Source organism: Oryx dammah, unplaced genomic scaffold, assembly GCF_014754425.2.
Source record: "Oryx dammah isolate SB20612 unplaced genomic scaffold, SCBI_Odam_1.1 HiC_scaffold_23, whole genome shotgun sequence".
Taxonomy (NCBI): Eukaryota; Metazoa; Chordata; class Mammalia; order Artiodactyla; family Bovidae; genus Oryx; species Oryx dammah.
In genome coordinates, this window is record NW_024070207.1 from 80,227,248 (window position 1) to 80,247,061 (window position 19,814).

The following is a 19,814-nucleotide window of genomic DNA, read 5'->3' on the forward strand; positions in this document are numbered from 1 at the left end:
CTAGCGACCCCATGGACTGCAGCCTACCAGGCTCCTCCATCCATAGAGTTTTCCAGGCAAGAGTACTGGAGTGGGGTGCCATCGCCTTCTCCGGATGGCTGTTGTTAAATCGTTTGTCACATTCATATGTTGCTGGTAGAGCTGTGCCTGTGAATACTTCTAGGATGAGATCCATGATTTATTTGTGTTTGTCTCCATTGCCTGATGTATCTTGTACATAAATTTGTTGCATTGCCTTGAGGGTCTCTCTTATGGAAGCCTGTTCTTTGTCAAATGTCGTTGAACTTTGAGACTGAATATGGGTGGGTTCAGAAGAGCAGTTTTATCTTAGTGGGAAGGCTCTCTCTTATACTCAAGAACTGATTCCTCCTAATGTGCTTGTAAGACACTTAAGTAACATAAGACACTTAAGTATATCATAAGTTATGATAGTGAGTTCTTAGTTTAGTTTGAGAACTCAGAAGCTAAAGGAACCTTAAGGAGTATAGAATGTGGTCCGACATTGAGGTGGGGTGGAGGTAGCACTCTCCTAAGTTCTGTAATGACTGTTAAATTTTATATGTCAAATGAATTTCACCAAGTAAGTTCCTTCTGCTATTATCTTTTTTTTCCCACCAGTATTATCTTTTGATTTTATTTTTTTTTACCAGATGTCTGAAACTGGACTGCAGTTTCTTGATTGAATACAGCCTAGAATACCCTCTGGCCTATTCTGCATGTGTGTGTGTGCAGTGCATTCTTTTGCCTTCTCTGTAGCATCATTATTGTTGGGGCCAGGACCCCATGCCTTTTAAAGAACAGTAACCCTAGCAGTGAGCCTCCATACTATATGATTTGTCACATTCTTGATTATTTTCAAGTGTTAATTTTCCTCTAGTGTTCCTAGGCCTAAGCTAGGGGCTGGGCCACAGTCCCAGTACCCACAGCAGGTAGCAGGCACTGTGCTTGGCTTTTTACACAGAATATCTCATTTAATTTGAATAGTGCCCTGCAAAGATGCGTATACTTACCTCCATCTTGCAGATGAGATAATTGAAGCCCAGGGAGGTTAAGTCACTTGCCCATGGTTAAGGGTGGTACAACCAAGATTTGATCCCAGATCTGCTAACATTGAAGTCTGTTTTCTCCTAGGGATGTTATAGAAAGACTGGGTTTTCTCAAGGATCTCCAGAGAATCGTTGCTGTTTCTGGTGAATGTTTTAAAGGGTCTTTTTCTGATTGCAGCCCTGCCTTGGATAGATGCTGCTGAATCTGTAAGAAATGCCGCTGCCACTACCACCCGAACACTCCAAACGTGAGACTAGGAAGTCTCAATCCAGCATTGTGCCCAGTGATCATGAACCATCTGAAAAGGTTAGAGCAAGCTGTCCCTCCCAATAGTGTCTCATTTAGCCTCTTTTCTGTGTTGGCTTAGTCCCTATCCTCCCCTCTATATCTTTTGGAATATGTGTGGTTAATCTGAGAAAGTGAGAAGGCATGGCAAACCTTGTAGTTGGAGGAGACCAGCAAATTATAACTTGGAGAGAAAGCATAAACTCTTCTTTCCCATAAGTGCATGGCTAAGATGAAGGGTGTCCTCCACAACTTTCAAAAGCAAACAATACTCAGTTCTCATTAGTGTCCCATTTAAACTCTTATTTTCTCTGAGAGGCTCAAAGCACCTTGCCAGGTGGCTGCTTAGTACATCCTGGGGAGAGTATGATGATTAGGTCAACAAATGTATTATAATGCTTTTTACAGCTATTAAATTTGAAGAATGGGTCCATTTTGAGCCTGCTGTTTTGACCTTGTGAATAGTTTGACATTGACATTCTGAGCTTGTGATGTTCTGTGTTTGCCATCAGTCATATTTTAATCAGAATTTTACTAATACTGATGAATTGTTGCTAAGAAAGTGTTTCCTGGAGCAAACATCATTAGGCCAATTTAATTTCCTTGATTGGTTTTCTCTCAGCACAGATAAACACTTTCTAATCATTTTCATTTTTGTCTCACTAAAATGGTTTTCTCGGAGGTTAGGGAAAACAAGTGTATTTTTCCTATGTAAATTTGGCAAGAAAGATTTGCTATATTGATCAAATTTTTGTTCATATCAAATTTTGTGATTAGAGTTCTGCCACTGTACATTTTCTTTTGTGACAGTTATTTTTCCAAATCCAACTTTCTCAGGGTGTATTTTGCAAATATAAATTTTATAGGATTTAGTTTCACCATTAATTTTATTTGGGGCTGGTTATTTCTGCCAGTAATATTAAGTAGGAGTGGGATAGCAGACCATAGTTAATTTCTTAGCTAATTTGTGAGAAAATAATAATTTATTCTTTGCTAATTATTTCCATTAGGATTGTTTATCATGAACTAGATAAAAGACTAACAGTTTACTTATTTCTTAGCTTAAACAGTTAAAAAACAGAAGCAATTCTTCTCAGCTCTTTCAGAATTGCTCCACTGTACTAGAATTGGTCTATTGTAATATGAATCCAATTCTCTAAGTTTCTAATCACTTACTGTGTTATGTACATAATGTAAAGAGAGAAACAGAGAAAATAAATGGTCTGACCTCAGTGTTCTGTTTCATATTATAACAACTCTCTGACATAGGTAAGGCAGAGTTCTCAATTCATAAAGGAAATCTGATACATAGGACACTTTCACCAAACAAAAACTGTTAGGGAATAGAGAAACCCTACAGTGTGATTTACCTTAACCTTTAACCCCATAGAGATAGTCTTGCTCATTTGGTAGTGGGATAAGGCATTTCAGATAAACACTAGCTAGAAAGAAAGCTTTCTTTGCTCCAAAATATTCACCCTGCCTCCTTTTCCCCATTCCTCCCTTGTATACGCTAAAAGGGATAAATATGAATTACCAAACTCCTTTCTTAAAATACAGAATTTTCCTTATGAGGTTTAAAATCACATTGGACCATGTATTTTTAAAATACTATTTCTGCCCATTTACAGCTTATATAGACTTTTAAAAAACATGTATTCTCTTATTTGATCCTCAAATAAGGTAGATCATCTTTCCAGTTTTACTGATGAGAATATTGAGGTTCAGAAATTAAGTGACTTTTCCAAGGTCAATCGCTAGTAAAGGACTGATCCTGGATCAGTATCTAGGTATGTGTGTGATTATCCTTATTGAGAATGTCTTAAATCAACTACTTAACATAAGAGACACTTAAATTTTGTTAAATTATTGAACTAATTTACCTGGGAACGCCCATATTAAATGAATGACTGGGAGTTGCAAGGTAGTGGTGATGGTCATGATTAATCTTGGCTAGGATAGCCATAGGTATGAGAGGAGTAAGAGAGAAAATTAGCTTCACCAAGCTATTTTGCTCATTTTAAGAGTTACAATGAAGGTTGTTCTGTCTACTCACAGTCTTGTCACCATCATCAATGATTATTACCTCCTTCAGGGACTCTCTAAGCAGCAGTGAGTGCCAAAACTTTCTTTTGTTGTAATTTATTAGGGTTTATTATAGGCATTCCCAATTGCTTGGAGATTCAGGCATTTCCCTGTTGAGCTCCAAATATGACCTGAAGTCCCTGAAAAGACTGTTCACAATTGGATATACTCATTTACCTTTTTTACTTTTTTTAGAAAGATGAGAAGTACCCAAGAAAGATATCTCCATCTTCACCTCAGGGACCACTCAAAAAGAGATCAGCTTTTGAAGATCTCACCAATGTGAGTATGCTAGTTCAATCCTATGGTGTTGCATAAGGTTCAAACAACCTCTTCCTTGAGGGACCTTTCTAGTTTACCAAATCCTGACCCTCTGTAGAATGCTGAGAGCCAATTCCAATTTTATTTGGAATCAGTGACCCAATTTCAGAAACTGTAGGGGCTTTTCTGCTGGCACATACCATCTGTATTAATTGGTGGAGCTCTCTGAAAGCCTCAGACAGAATGATGATCAGATGTGAAATTGTAGACAGGTATGAGAACTATGGAATCTTGCATTTAGGTAGAGTCCAGAGATGGCTTGACTGGCTGCCTCGGCCTTGGAGGCAAGTGTCAATACTATGATGGGTTCATTGTAGTCTAGGGTAGTGTTTATCAGTTCAGGCACTATGGGCATTTTTGAATAGGACAGCTTCTCTACTGTGTAGGACTGAATGACTGGGAGTTGCACCACCTTGCAACTCCCAGTCATTCAACCAGCATTCCTGGCCCCTGGCATTAAGTTCCAGCAGCATCCCAGTCATAGTGACAATCAAAACTGACCTCTGATGTACGGAACCATTGACCCCAGTTCCATGATTTGGTTTTCGACTAAGGATATCTAGAAACTCAATTGTGACTAGATTTCTTGAGTTTACTTCTAAGTTACCTCCCTTCTGATATTATTAAGGTACTAGCAAAAAATCAAATTTAATAGTTAGAATGTTACTAATTGAATATAGATAACCTTTGGTCTTAGAAATCAGTAATAACTGATAACCTCCTGAGTGTTTACCACATCCCAGGGATGGCAGAGCCTGGTGGGCTGCCGTCTACGGGGTCGCACAGAGTCTGACACGACTGAAGCAACTTAGCAGCAGCAGCAGGCACTATTCTAAGCATTGTCCCATGTATCCACCCACTTAATACTCATAAAATCCTATGAGGCAGACACTAAAACTATAACCTCTTTACAGATGAAGACATGGCTAGTGTTGGTTTTGAAGTCCATTTCATCTAGGATACAGAGAACCCTAGTGAGGTCTGTCCTGCCCTCTATAATAGAGTGTTATTTTGTGGCTACCAGAATTCTTACATTTACTAGATAATATTTTACTGCCTTGGGCAGGGTTGGATAAGCATTGGCAAAGTTCTCTCCTTTATATCTCTGCTCTTTAGATGCCATGTGACCACTTTTGTGTTAAACCAGTCTTTCCCCCACACAGATTACAACATGTGTAATTGTGTTACAGCTTCCCTGCATAATCAGATTTACTATATACTGGTTGAAAGAGCTGCCTCCCACACAGACCTGTAAAGTTAGATTCATTTCCTGACTTATTTTACCATGGCTCTTGAAACTTTGTTGAGATAAGGTAGCCACATAAGTCAGGAGCAGATGCAGCCTATCTTAGCGTAGCTTCCCTTGGCCTCCAGAGTTCCTGATGGCAGTGCAAAGAAAAGTTCTAACAGCATATGAGAAGCTTTCCTGTTGTGTCTCAGTACTTTTTTATTTGTGAAATTTATGTCATCATCGATAAAGAACAAACAAATTAATAGGAAATACATGCTAGGACTCTCCTGGTTCTCCAACTGAATTCACCATCTGTTAGGTCACATACTCCTCCAGGGTAGGGAAAGCAAGGCATCCCTGGGAAGTATCTTTGCCTCTAGCTTTTCAGAAGCTCAGAAAGCCCATTTGCCCTTTTGCCTTCAAGTTCTGCTCATTTTGAATTGTCTTTGGTGCTTTCCAGAGAAAGTTCCGTCATTACAATTCCAGGATTGAACATTTCTGCAGATGTCTGAGCTCACCTCTTTAAGGGTTGAGGACTCCTTTCTCTCTGAATTTTGGGGATTCCCTTTATGATGATTTGCTTCTTCCTGTCAGTATTACTGTGTCTTCATGTCCCCATATCTGTCTTCTCCTCAGCATTCACCACAGTGAGGTTCTGGCTGGCCAAAGGAGTGATCTGTTTCAGTTATTTAGTCTGCTGTGAGTTTTCTTTAAGTCAATGTTATAAGCATTTTTCCCCCTCCAGGGAAGGATCCAGTCTAGGGTTGTTTACTTGTCATGTCTCTAGCTTCTTTTAATCTGGAATGCTTCCATAGCTTCTCTTTGTTTTTTATGACATTTTTGAAGAATAAAGTCCCACTCAATCCCCCTTTTAAAAATAGAACATTCCTCATTTTATGTTTTTCTAATATGTCCATGGGATTAGATTGGTGTTATACATACTTGACTGGAGTACTGTATAGGTGATGGTCTGTCCTTAGGGTATCACAGCTGGAGGCATACAATATCCATCTGTCACTCATTGGTGAGGTTAATTTTGATCACCCAGCCAAGATGTTGTCTGGTTTCTCTGCTGTATAATGACTGTTTTTTTCCCTGTTGCAACTAACAGTCTATGGGATACACTCTTAGGAGCCTGCAAATAACTGCTTCTCATCAACATGCCCCCTAGATTTAGTATCCATTGATGATTTTTGCCTAACCCAGTCTTTATGGTGATTTTTCCAGCTGTAGTTCTTGCTCCCCATTTACCAATCTGCCTTTGGCATTCTATAAGCAGAGCCTTCCCTTCTTCCCTATTTATTATTAATATAGACTTAAGAATTTTTATTTTTCAGTGGTTTGTTGTTCATTATTATGTTATTTTGGTGTTCAAATTGGCCACTAGGGTCCCCTTGAATCTAATTACTGTGTCTTTGTGACATACTCTCATCATTTTTTTTTAGCATTTTCGTTCCAGCATAACAGGATGTCTCAGACTCATCATGTGCCTATTTTTATCTCAGACAGGGAGTCAACTGTTTTTCCAAAGAATTCTTGCTCATTTGAGTGGGGAATAGGACTAGAGACCAAGATCTCAGTGCTAGCTGTGCTACTGGGGTATCTGCTTTTTCTGCTCTTTCTGCAGAGAGTTAGGAAATATCTGGATGTAATATATATATTTGTTGTTCTTTTAGTCACTAATTCATGTCCAGCTCTTTGTGACCCCATGGACTGTAGCCTTCCATGGCTTCTCTGTCCATGGGATTCTCCAGGCAAGAAAACTGGAGTGGGTTGCCATTTCCTTCTCCAAGGGATCTTCCTGACCCAGGCATGAAACTGGGACTCCTGCATTGGCAGGCGGATTCTTTACTGCTGAGCCACCAGGGGAGCCCACATATACATTATACATACATACATATCTGTACTTAAAGATATGCACACACACACATATATCTATATATACAAGTAACACACACTCCTATATATATACATATACCTGTGTAAGAAATTATGAGTCTACACAGCTCCCATTCCAATGCACAAGATTCTTTCTTATATTCCTCAATCCATATTTGTATGTTCCTTCTTTACAGTGAGAACCATGGTTCCTAAGATCATCAACATATTTACCCAATACTATAATACATCTAAAAGTTTCAGAATTACTTCTTCCACACTACCATAATAAACTCACCTATTAAAAAGAGTTCCAGATTTATTTGTGATATTCCCTACCGCCCCACAAACCCATCCTGATTGAGGATGTATATATTGAGGGTATATAGTCTGTGTTTACTTGGATTAGCTGTTTCTTGTATTTTCTTCTGTTTTCTTTCTTTTGTCCTTCAGTGTGGTTATGGTATTTATTTGGAATATAATTAGATTCAGTTTGTTTTATTTTAAAGGCATAACCTTTAAAATGATTTTTTTTGTTGTTGTTATTCACAGTCCCATGATTTCTTCTACTGTTTAATAGAATTAGTCATGATTAGAGTTTTTGGTGGAGCTCCTCAGAGCCCCATGTTAAATAAATATCCCCTCAGTGGGATGGGATAGATGTATCACAGATAGTGATGTGTTAGAGGTCTGCCCTGAAACGCTAGTTGATCTTGGCATTCTCAGGCAGCAAAGACAGTTATGTGGTCTTTTTCCCCCTATGAACGTCTTATGGGGTCAAAATGGAATGTGAGGTTTACAAAATATCTTTTTGGGAATTTGCCAGCCAGTATGGAGATCAGCACTATATTCTATATATCTTGAAAGTGAAGTTTTCTCTCTCCATTTCCTTGCTTCCTTCTCCTGACTACTCCCCACCGCCACCCCCCACCGCCTTTTTTTGCAGGCTCCTCAAAGTCAACCTGTCCAGCCCAAGAAGGAAGCCAGTAATGAGTTTGTTAAAGATACTTCCAAGAAGAGAAACGGGAACACATCCGCTAATAGGTTGCCTGAAAACAATAAGATGAATATAAAAAAGTGAGTAGAGGGAACTCAGAGGGCATTGCTTTAGATGGTAAAGGAGAGGGAGTGACATCCTTTTGACTGCCTTTTGTTCCCATTGAGAACATTGTTAGTGAGCCACAGTGGTGAGTACTATATTAACCCTGGGTGCGTAGATGGTCTAAGTTGCTAAAGAATTTCAGGCCTCTTGTCTCTCCCTCCTGTGTCCCTCCCTCCCTCCCTCCCTCTGCCCCTCACCCCCTGTTGTGTGCATATTGAAAGAGCTGTTGTCATTGAGGAATTTGCCAAGAGATCTTGTGTTCATATTTTCTCTCTTTTGGTGATTCAGTCCCTGATTGAGCAAGTCTGGGCTTGAGAGTGTGGAGCCAATTTTCAGGGGATTCTCAGCAGCCGATTAATAGCTTGCCAGTCTGCTTATCCCATAAGAAGCCTTAGGGGGAGGCTTGTTTCTTGTTACTCTAGAGAAATTACTGTCTCCTTAGGCCAAAAATGTGTATTTTCCAGCTGTTTTTAGGGAACTGATCACAGGTTCTGCAAGTAGATATGAGTATTCTCACCTAGGATTTGGGAAAAGGATTTACTCCTTGGAAAATTTTTATCGGAAGAAGAGTTAGAAAGTGGAGTAAGACCTTTCTATATCCTCTCCTCATTCCAGTGGGAATTATTTCTTTTAGGAAGAATAGATTTCCCAGTCCCCCTTTCTATCTTCCTCCCCACCCCTTCCCAGCTCCAGACACTCACCAGTCTACTATCTGTTATGGATATACCTCCATGGATATGTCTCTAGATGATTCATATAAATGGAATCATATAATATCTAGTTTTTTGAGGTACTTTTGTTCAGATTGATTATATTTACCAATAATTCTCTTTTCTTGTTCTGATTTCTAGTCATCCAGTGATTTGGTCACACCAGGTTAATCATTCTAATTGAAGTGAAGTCCTATTCAAAACAAAGCTTTGCATCTGACACATGTCAACAAATGTTTATTTTGGTCTTTTTATTACCTTCACTGGGAAAGCATCTTGTGAATAGCCTAGGGTGAAGGGAATATGACTAGATACCATGAACATGAAGTACCAGACCAACTTTCTCTTATAAGCTTTCATAAGCCTTTTATAAGCCTCTCTCTTGTAATAGTCTCTCATAAGCCTTCAAACAATATTAATTTCAATCTGAATTTCACCAGATGCCTAGTGCTGATAGACAAAGACAAATGCAGCTAGTGAGAGAAATTGATACATAAGCAAATCACTCATACAATGTGCTAAGTATTATAATAAAAGCCTTTTTATATAAATAAAGGTAATAAGTCATATATGAAAAAGCAAGATAAGGATTTCAGGGGGAATTTTTTTAGAAAAGTGTGAGGCCCTAGATCATAGAAACTATACACTATGCTACTTAATAGATTTACTATGTTACCCATTGATTTTTACCCTCTAGTCTGTCTCTTGGGGTTGCAGTCCTTTCCCTTTCCATACATTTAGTAAGTGTAGTGACAAAATGAAATGATAGGTAAGGATTCTAGGAACTACATTCTTCTCACCCAGACATTGTTTCCTTTGCAGATGTACGGTAGAACTCTCACCAATAATAGTCTCAACCACCATGGTGCCATACATTACAGATAATCTGCTCACTCTAGATATGTCTACCAGCTCCAAGACACCCAATACTGAGGAAGCATCTATTTTCAAAGAGCCATTCATTTTAAAAGAGAAACCCACTTCTGAGGATGCAGTCCTCACGAAGAGGTCATTATCTTCAAAGAAGTACACAAATCAGGAGGTAATGTCCCTCTTGAAGAAGCCACTGTCCTTGCAGGGGAAGAGTGACAGTGATGTACAGCCAATGACTTTTGGGAAGAAGCGTAAAACCGGGGAGGCAGCCATCACCAACAGGACATTATCCTTAAAGAATACATGCCAATATCAGGGAAAACAGTCTTGCTTGGGTGAGGCGCTGGCCTTGCAGGACGTCAGTGTTGAAGAGGATTCTTCCTTTATGGAGCTCCAGAATATTAGGAAGAAGCCTAAAACTGAGGAAGCAACGTTCACCAACCCATTATCATCTTTAAAGAAAAAGTATACCACTCAGAGGAAGATGTCCTATAGGGAAAATCCTCTAGTACTGCAGAAGACCACCTCTGAAGAAAAGCCACTCACTAAGGAGTCTTTTAAGAGCAAGCCTACTGCTGAGAAGGAGTCCTTTTTCCAGGAGCCACCTGCATTGCAAGAGAAGCACACCTCTGAACAAGAAATATCCATCTTAAAGAAATCATTGGCCTTTCAGGAGAAGATTGACACTGAAGAGAAATCACTTTCTAAGGAACCATTGGCTTTTAAGAAGCAATCTACCACTGAGGAGACAACCTTCACCATGAGGCCATTATCTTTAAAGAAAAAGTGCACTACTCAGGGGAAGAGAAAGATGACCTACGTGAACAAGACCACCTCTGGAGAGAAGGCACTCACTAGCCAGTTACTGTCCTTTAAAAAGAAGCCTACCCCTAAGGAGGAGTCCCTCTTCCAGGACCTCTCAGTGTTGCAAGAGAAGCATACCGAAGATGGAGCAGTGACACTTTTGAAGAAGCCATGGGCATTGCAGAAGAAAGATGATGAAGATGATTTTCTTATGGAGCCACTTTCCTTTAGGAAGGCTCATACTACTAAGGAGGCAACACTTCCCAAGAAGCCACTACCTTTAAAGAGGAAGTGTGCTACTCAGGGGAAGATGTACCACTTGAAGAATCCACTAGTATTGCAGAAGGTCACATCTGAAGAGAAGTCACTCGTTAAGGAGCCATTACCCTTTAAGAAGCTGCCTACCACTAAGGAATCCCTTTTCCAAGAGCCATCAGCATTGCAGGAGAAGCACACCATTCTAGAGGAGGCATCCATCTTGAAGAAGCCCTTGGTCTTGCAAAAGACTCCAGCTGAGGAGGAATCACTTAAAAAGGAGACTTTGACTTTTAAGAAGTTTACCATTGGGGAGGCAACCTCCACCAATATGCTGTTATCTTTAAAGAAGTGTACTACTCAGGGTAAGTCCTGTTTGATCAAGCCACTAGTATTGCAGACCATTTCTGAAGAGAAATCACTCATTAAGGAGCCTGTCACTGAGGTGGAGTCCCTCTTGAAGGAACCATCTGCACTGCAAGAGAAGCACACCACTCAGGGGGATGTGGCCCCTTTGAAAAAGCCATGGGCATTACAGGAGAGAATAGACAGTAAAGATGAATTTCTTATGGAGCCACTGTCATTTAGGAAGACACAGACCACAAATGTGGCAGTCTCTACCGAGGAGTCATTATCTTTAATGAAGCAAACGTGTGCCGCTCAAACAATAATGTCTATCTGGCAAGAACTGTTGGGGTTGCAGAATATGATTGGTAAGAATTCCTTTATGATGCCAGTATCACCTAGGAAGAAGTCTTCAACTGATGAGGCAGTTCTTACCAAGACAACATTATCTCCAAAAATGAGGCAAATTACTCAGTGGAACACGGTCATAGAGAAGACCACCTCTGAAGAGGAGTCACTCTTTAAGAAGTTGTTGCCCTTAAAAAAAAAATCTACAACTGAAGAGGGGCTCCTCTTCCAGGATCCATCTGTATTGAAAGAGAAACACACCTCTCTGCAACAGGTGTCCCTCTCAAAGAAGCCATTGACCTTACAGGAGAATATCGCCACTAAAGAAGAATCATATGTCAAAGAACTGTTGACCATGGAGAAGTCCTTGGTCTTGCAGAAGACTGATACCAAAGTGGACTTCTTGAAGATGCAGTTGGCTTTTCAGAAGAAAAGCACCACTGGAGAGAAATTCTTTTTCGAGAAACCATTGGTTCTGAAGGAAAACTTCTCCCCCGAGGCAGCAGCCAGCATAGAGGGACAATCATCTTTTAAGAAGCAGGGGGAGGTGTTCCTCTTGAAAAAGCAGTCGACCTTGCAAGAAAACATCACCAGTGAAGAGGAGTGCATTATTAAGCAGCCACAGGCCTTGCAGGAGAAGCCCAGCATTGAAAAGGAGACCATCCTGAGGGAGTCCTTGGCCTTGCAGGAGAATTCCACGATTGAGAAGGAGGCTGTCTGGAAGGAGCCATTGACCTTGCAAAAGACTCTCTCTCACAAAGAAGACCCCTTTCTCAAAGATTGCACCTTCCAAATTGAAAGCAGCCCAGATGTGTCCACCACCACCCCTGAATCTGGAACAGGCTTGTCCAACACCATCACCATGTCTTGCAGTACCATAAGCAAGTCCAGTACTTGTGAATCCAATTCCGATAAACCTTTCTCATCTTGTGACAAGAGATCACAGCAGGAGGTATTCTGCTTTCTTTATTCTTAAATTAGATGAAGTGTTCTTTTTTGTCTTGGAGGTGGCTGCTAGCAAAGAGTTTTTTTTGCCTTCCTAAGCAATTGAGTTGTATATAGTAAGTGATATTAAACCAAACTGGCCTTGTAGAATCTCTTGACTTCATGATTGGCATAGTGATATACCTGAGCCACTAGAAAGTATTTATTCAGGGACACCCGCAAGGGTCTGGAATACTCTGTGTATGTGTGTGTATTTCAGTAGTGGTTAGATAATTTCAGGAAATTGCCTTTCTTAGTAATTGCAATCTGCATTACATAGGACCTTAGCTAAAGATGAGTTAAATTCACAGAGGCATCTTCCAAGGAAGATGGTTTATAAATTGTAAATTAGAAGGAAAATGAGATGAGGTTTGGTACCTGGGAGGAGAAACAACCTGGATGTAGGCAAAATAACCTGGTTAAAGGTATAGAAGGGAGGAAAAGGCTAACAAGATGAACTGGGCCTGATCAAAGCATTGAAACATAACAGGTGACATAAGCTGGAAGATTGTAAGATCACAATGTCTTTCTTGGAGAATCTTGTGCTTACCTCTAATAATAGTGCCTGGTTCTTAGGGCAGAGCAGGTATGTACAAGGATTAAGTATTTCTTGGTTACTCAACAGTATGCAGATTACAGGGCAAAGGCTTGAGCTGAAGATAAAAGTGGGAAGAAAAGAGTAATTTTTTATGTGTGTGTGCTAAGCTTCTCTTGGAATCTTTTTCCTAATATGTCTTTTTGATGATTTCCAAGCAGATGATCCCACTGGGGAATACTGATATAGACTGCAGCGACCCACTTTTCAGCTCAGTATATGCTAAGGATATCTTCACTTACATGAAGAAAAGAGAGGTATGTAGGGGATGGGGTGAGGGGAAATGATTTTCCAGTTCTCATTTCCTTACCATACATCTTTCAAATGCAGCTTTAAAGGGGAGATAATAATGATGAGGAAAATAATAACAGTAGCAGCTGATGTGTCCTGGTAGCATACTGTGAGTTAAACATTGTGCTAAAGGATTTATAAACATTATCTTGCTTAATTCTCCCAATAGCTTCGTGATGGTAGGTATTACTATCTCATTTTTATAGTTGGGGGAAACTGCTCAGTCAAAACAACTAGTGTGTAGTAGATCTGGGATATGAACTAGAGTCTGATTACCTTAGAAACCATAAGCCCGCACCAATTGCTTAGGAGGTAATCTCAAAAATTGTCAAGCAAGCTCTTTCTGAGTGACTTAAGAGATCTTTCCCCTTCTCTATGCAGTTTTCTGGCATTGCATGTAAAACCAGACTCTTTGTTCCAGCTCTCCAACCTCGTGAAATTTTCTTTCTCCTTTCAAATCTGCCAGTCTCCTTTACCACTAATGTTCATCAATTCCAAATTTTCTTCTCTCTCTCAGTGGAACAGATGGGACCAGGGTTATGTACTAACTAGAATTTTAGCAGGCCATTCATAAAAGGAATGATGAATGTCTCATCTTCTCTCTAGAGACATGGTAATAGATGAACTGACTCCAGAGCCTGTACTTTGTCTAGTATATCTTGGAAGAATCAAGAGATAATTTTGCTATACTAAAAGTGTGGGCCTTAGCTCGGCAGTATTCGTTTCACTTAAGATCTTGTTAGAAATGCAGAAACCTAACCTCACCCCAGACTTTGTATATTTTAAAGATCTCAGTTCAGTTCAGTTGCTCAGTCATGTCCGACTCTTTGCGACCCCATGAATTGCAGCATGCCAGGTCTCCCTGTCCATCACCAACTCCCAGAGTTCACTCAGACTCGCGTCCATCGAGTCAGTGATGCCATCCAGCCATCTCATCCTCTGTCGTCCCCTACTCCTCCTGCCCCCAATCTCTCCCAGCATCAGTCTTTTCCAATGAGTCAACTCTTCGCATGAGGTGGCCAAAGTACTGGAGCTTCAGCTTTAGCATCATTCCTTCCAAAGAAATCCCAGGGTTGATCTCCTTCAGAATGGACTGGTTGGATCTCCTTGCAGTCCAAGGGACTCTCAAGAGTCTTCTCCAACACCACAGTTCAAAAGCATCAGTTCTTCGGCACTCAGCTTTCTTCACAGTCCAACTCTCACATCTATACATGACCACTGGAAAAACCATAGCCTTGACTAGACTGACCTTTCTTGGCAAAGTAATGTCTCTGCTTTTCAATATGCTATCTGGGTTGGTCATAACTTTTCTTCCAAGGAGTAAGCGTCTTTGAAGGAGTAAGGAAAGATCCTCAAGTATCTTTCAAATATGTATGTTAAAGTTTGAGAACGACTCCTCTATACAGCATTGTATCATGCTTTTGATTGAATTGCAAAGAAGGGGCAGAATCTTGTTGGTATTCATCTATAGTCATAGGAGTATTCCTGCCTATATTTCATATTCTGCTAGACTCCACAATATCCACCCTGACACTTGAATATCATGTGTGTTCATTTCCCAAGGATAACTGACCTTGTCTGGGAAAGGATACTTTGTTCTGCCTCTATTTGATACCAGCTAAAAATAATGAGTTAGAACTGTGAAGAAATTAAGTTATAATTTGTTTTTAGATATTAGTTGCTTATAGCTTTTCCTAAGTTATAATTTTGAACTACAAGAAGAGTTTATCTGTTAATATTTCTTTCTTACTGCCAGGAAAAGTTTAAACTTAAAAAATATATGACCAGGCAGACTGATATCGACAGTGACATGAGGGCCATTCTTGTGGACTGGTTGGTGGAGGTGCAGGTAAGCCTGACAGCTGCTGCCTTAAGGGGCTGCTATTCTCTTTATTGATTATTCACTCAGCATTGCCAGGTCTCAAACAAGAGTAAAATTTACTGGGTCTCCAGAGCTGAATAAGCCAGGATTCCTGCCCTCAGGAAGCTTATGACCTAGGGGACAAGATAAGACATGCAGGCAGATAAGAATAATACAAAGTAGAATATACTAAGTAATATAAGAATGCTATTAATAAGACACTGTGAGAACCCAGTGGAAGGAGAGAGATTTCTAGGAAAGGTAATCATGGTATGGTAGTTCAGTCATTCTCAAAATCTTGTAAAAGTATATGTAGTGATTGGATAACGGTCAGTGACAAAGTCTTTCAAGCTTTGGATGGGATGAGTATAGAAAGGACAGTATGGCCCCAAACAGGGCAGATGGCTGTTTGTTCAGAGTTGACTGTTGAGGGAATATTGTTGTGAATACTTAATTATTACTTTACACTAATGAAGGTGTAATAGTACATGGATGTTGTAGGTGTCAGTGAATATTTGTTGAATGAATAGAATTGAAGGGGTTGCTCTGGAGTTTGCAAGGAAATAAAAGGCATAGTCTGTGCTCAGCAGAAGAAAAGGTAATATTGTTAAATATCCTTTAAATACCAGAGTAATGGTTCAGGCTCACTTTGGAGTGACAAACCAGGGAAATGTGGTAGACATTGTATATTTGAATATCAGCAAAGCATGAAAATGTCATTCTATCAAAATGATGAAAAATAGTAAATTAAATAAAGTAGAATCTGAGTAGATCTTAAATAAGTAAAATTGATTACAAATATTGCTGATCATGACCAAACAAGAAAGAGATTTCTAGTAGACTGCCAGTGGACTTTGTTTTGATTGACATTTTTTATAAATGATATAGATGAGAACAGAGAAGATCATCTCATCAAATTCACAGATGGCATGAAACTAGGAGTAGTTGTTTGTTGTTGTTTAGTTGCTAAGTCATGTCTGACTCTTTAGAGATACCAGCTGGAATGAACTGAATTTTTTAAAAAAAGTTTTTGTTACTTTTATTGCACAAAAATTCACATTTATTATAGCCAAGTAAGAAATTATGATTACTTAGGATCCCACAACCTACAAAGAGTGTTAATATTCATGTGTGTTTATTATGCCCCCATTTTAAAAATGGTACACTGATCACAGAGTCAGATGCCCAGGTCCCGTCTGAGACTTATCATATATTTTTTAAGTTCCATAAGCCATGCTAATATATACCTTTGATAGAGAATCACAGTTGTAGAAAATGTGTTCCTATATATATTACTTTTGTAACTTTAATTTTTATATCTCAAAATAGTAAAATTGACTTTTGGTATAATAGTTTCACAAGAAGTTGCAAAAAAAAAAAATAGTATATAGAGAGGTCCTGTGTACCCTTTACCTGGTTTCTCCCAGGGGTAACATTTTGCATAACTGTCATATAATATCACAGTCAAGGTCCAGAGGCTTTATTTATATTTTACCAGTTTACATGCTCTTATTTCTGTGTGTGTTTAGCCTATATAATTTTATCACGCATGTGAGTTTCATAAGCACCATACCACAGTTAAGATACAAAATTGTTCCATCACCAGAATGATCCCTTGTTTTACTCTTTTACAGCCACAGCCATCTCCCTCCCCTCACCTTCCTGTCCCTGGAAACTTCTAATTTGCTTTCCATTTTTGTAATTTTGTGATTTCAGGAATGTTATATAAATGGAATCATATACTGTGTAACCTTTTGGGATTGACTTTTATCACTTAGCATAATTCCTTTGAGATCTATACAAGTTGTTGCATAATTCCTTTGAGATCTATACAAGTTGTGTGTATCAACAGTTTATTCCTTTTTATTGCTGAGTAGTAGTCCATGGTATGGATGTACCAAGGTTTGTTTAAACCTTCCCCCATTAAAGGACATTTTGAGTTGTTTCCAGTTTCTGAGACTGTGAGAAGAATGTCTATAAACATTAATGTACAGGGTTTTATGTTAATATAAGTTTTTATTTCCAACATCAACACCCAGGAGTGGGATTTCTGGGTCATATGATAAGTGTATGTTTAACTTAATGAGAAAGTGCTACAGAATGACTATCATTTTGCATTCTTACCTGCAATATATGAGAGTTCTAGCTGCTCTGCATCCTTGTTAGCACTTAGTATTATTTGTTTTTAAACTTTGGCCATATAGATGTATAGAGGAATCTCATCATAGTTCTAATTTGTGTTTCCTCAAGGGCTAATAATGTTGAACATACTTGTTTGTATGAAATCATTTTTGATGAAATGTCTATATCTTTTGCCCAGTTTTAAATTGGATAGTTTATTTTCTTTGTGTCAAGTTATGAGAGTTCCTTATATATTCTGATTACAAATCCTTTCTTGGATGTGTGATTTACAAATATATCACACCAGTTTTTTTTTAATCTGTGTCTTTCATAGAGAAAAAGTTTTTAATTTTTATAAAGTTCAATGTTTATATGTTATCTTTCTATGCTTAGTCACTCAGTCATGTCCAACTCTTTGTAACCCTATGGACTGTAGCCCGCCAGGCTCCTTGGTCCATGGGGATTCTCCAGTCAAGAATACTGGAGTGGGTTGCCATGCCCTCCTCCAGGGGATCTTCCCAACCTAGGGATTGAACCCAAGTCTCCCACATTGCAGGCAGATTCTTTACCATGTGAGAACTCTGCTTAAACCTAGGTCATGAAATTTTCTCCTGTATTTTATATTAATGTTTTAAAGCTTTAACATTAAATCTATAATCCATTTTGAGTTGAATTTCTATAAGGTCTGAAGGTTTTGAAGTCAGTTCATTGTCTTGCATATGGATGTTTAATTGTTCTAACACCATTTGTGGAAAAATATACTTCTACACTGAATTGCTTTTGGACCTTTGCCAAAAAAACAATTTGCCTTATTTGTGCGGGCCTATTTCTATACTTCTTTCTACATTCTGTTTCATTGATCTGTGTGTCTTTCTCTTTGCCAATATCACAGTCTTTATTTCTGTAGTTTTATAATAAATCTTAAAACTAGGTAATGTGATTCTTCCAACTCTAGTCTGTCTGTTTTTTTTTAATTGTTTTACCCCCACTTAGTTTTAGAATATCATTCTTATATATTTCTGGATTATATTTGCTAATATTTTGTTGAGGATTATCACATCTATGTTTATGATGGATGTTGGTCTGTAGTGTTTTTTTCTGTTTTTTGGTACTGACTTTCTGGTTTTGGTATGAGAATGATACTGGTTTTATGAAATGATTTGGAAAGTATTGTCTTCTATTTTCTTGAAGACGTGTAGAATTGATGTTTTATTCTTTCAGTGTTTAGTAGGATTCACAAGTAAAACCATCTGGGCCTGAAGGTTTTTCTTTTCTCTGAAGAATTTTATCTAAGAATATAATTTCTTTAATAGTTATGTGATTATTCAAGTTATTATATCAGATGACTTTTGGAAGTTTGTGATTTTTAAGGAATTGGTCCTTTCATTTAAGTTGTTGAATTTATGTTCATAGCATTTGCTGATTATTTAGTCGTTCATTCTTGATATTTAGTAATTTGTGTCTTCTCTTGCTTTATCAATCTTGCTAGGAGTTTATAACTTTTATTGATCTTTTCAAAGAACCAGGTTTTGGTTTCATTTGTTTTCTCTATTTTTCTGTTATCAGTTTAACTGATATCTGCTTTAAGTTTCACAGTTTCCTTTCTCTTGCTTTGGATTTAATTTGCTCTTCTTTTCCTAGTTTGAGGTAAAAGAGTAGATTATTGATTTCAGACTTCTTTTCTTCTTTATAAAATATCTCTTTATTTTATTTTTGGTGTGCTGTGTCTTTGATGTTGCGCAGGCTTTCTCTAGTTGCAGTGAGCAGGGTTACTGTCTAGTTGTAGTGCATGGGCTTCTCATTGTGGGGGCTTCTCTTGTTGTGGAGCATGGGCTCTAGGACAAGTGGACTCAGTAGTTGTGACACACTGGTTTACTTGCCCCGTGGCATGTGGGATATACCAGACCATGGATCAAACCCATGTCCCCTGCATTGGCAGGCCGATTCTTAACCACTGGACCACCAGGGATGTCCTAGGACTTTTCTTCTTTTCTAATATAAGCACCTAATTGCTATAATTTCTCGCTAAGTACCACTTTTAACTACTTGAACTATTTAGAAGTTTGTTTAATCTCTAAGTGTTTGGAGATTTCACTATTATTTTTCTGTTATCGATTTGTAGTTTAATTCCACTGTGGTCAAAGAAAACAGTTTGTATAATTTTTAATTACTTAAAGTTTAAGGTTGATCAGGATATGGTCTGTCTTGGTGAATGTTACATGTGCACTTGAGAAGAATGTGTATTCTGCTGTGTTGGATGGAGTGAGTGTTCTATAAAATGTCTGTTAGATTCAGTTGGTTCATGTGGTTAATTTCCTTATTTTTGCTGATTTTCTGTGAACTAATTCTGTTACTGAGAGAAGAGTATTGAAGTTTTCAACTATGGTTATGAATTTGTCTGTTTCTCTTTTCAGTTTTGTCACTTTTTTTCTTTGTGTATTTTGGAAATCTATTGTTCAGCGCATATGAGCATATATTTTTAGGATTGTCATGTCCTCTTCATAGTTCTTTAGGACTTGCTTTTTTTTCCTCGTGTAACAGTGCTCATGTAATTGCAAATATCTTTCTAGTTAAATTGACATTTCTACATCAGTTTTGTCAACTGTGTAGTATTCTGTTTTCCCATCTAAGTACTCACCAGGCCCAACCCTGCTCAGCTTCCAAGTTCAGATGAGATC

General features: G+C 38.6%; 1 protein-coding gene across 3 annotated transcripts in view; it reads left to right on the plus strand.

Annotated features, from left to right (window-relative positions):
- The first annotated feature begins 1,227 nt into the window (after positions 1 to 1,227).
- The window catches only part of CCNB3 (cyclin B3), a 36,342-nt gene continuing 17,755 nt past the window's right edge, over positions 1,228 to 19,814 (plus strand). The window contains exons 1-6 of one of the 3 annotated variants that reach the window (XM_040265982.1): positions 1,228 to 1,353; positions 3,613 to 3,699; positions 7,794 to 7,924; positions 9,482 to 12,236; positions 13,022 to 13,120; positions 14,911 to 15,003. In XM_040265982.1, the coding sequence (XP_040121916.1) occupies positions 1,261 to 1,353; positions 3,613 to 3,699; positions 7,794 to 7,924; positions 9,482 to 12,236; positions 13,022 to 13,120; positions 14,911 to 15,003 (3,258 nt within the window). In that variant the 5' untranslated portion in view covers positions 1,228 to 1,260. The remainder of the gene's footprint in view (positions 1,354 to 3,612; positions 3,700 to 7,793; positions 7,925 to 9,481; positions 12,237 to 13,021; positions 13,121 to 14,910; positions 15,004 to 19,814) is intronic. The other 2 variants (XM_040265983.1, XM_040265984.1) reach the window with 2 other exon arrangements.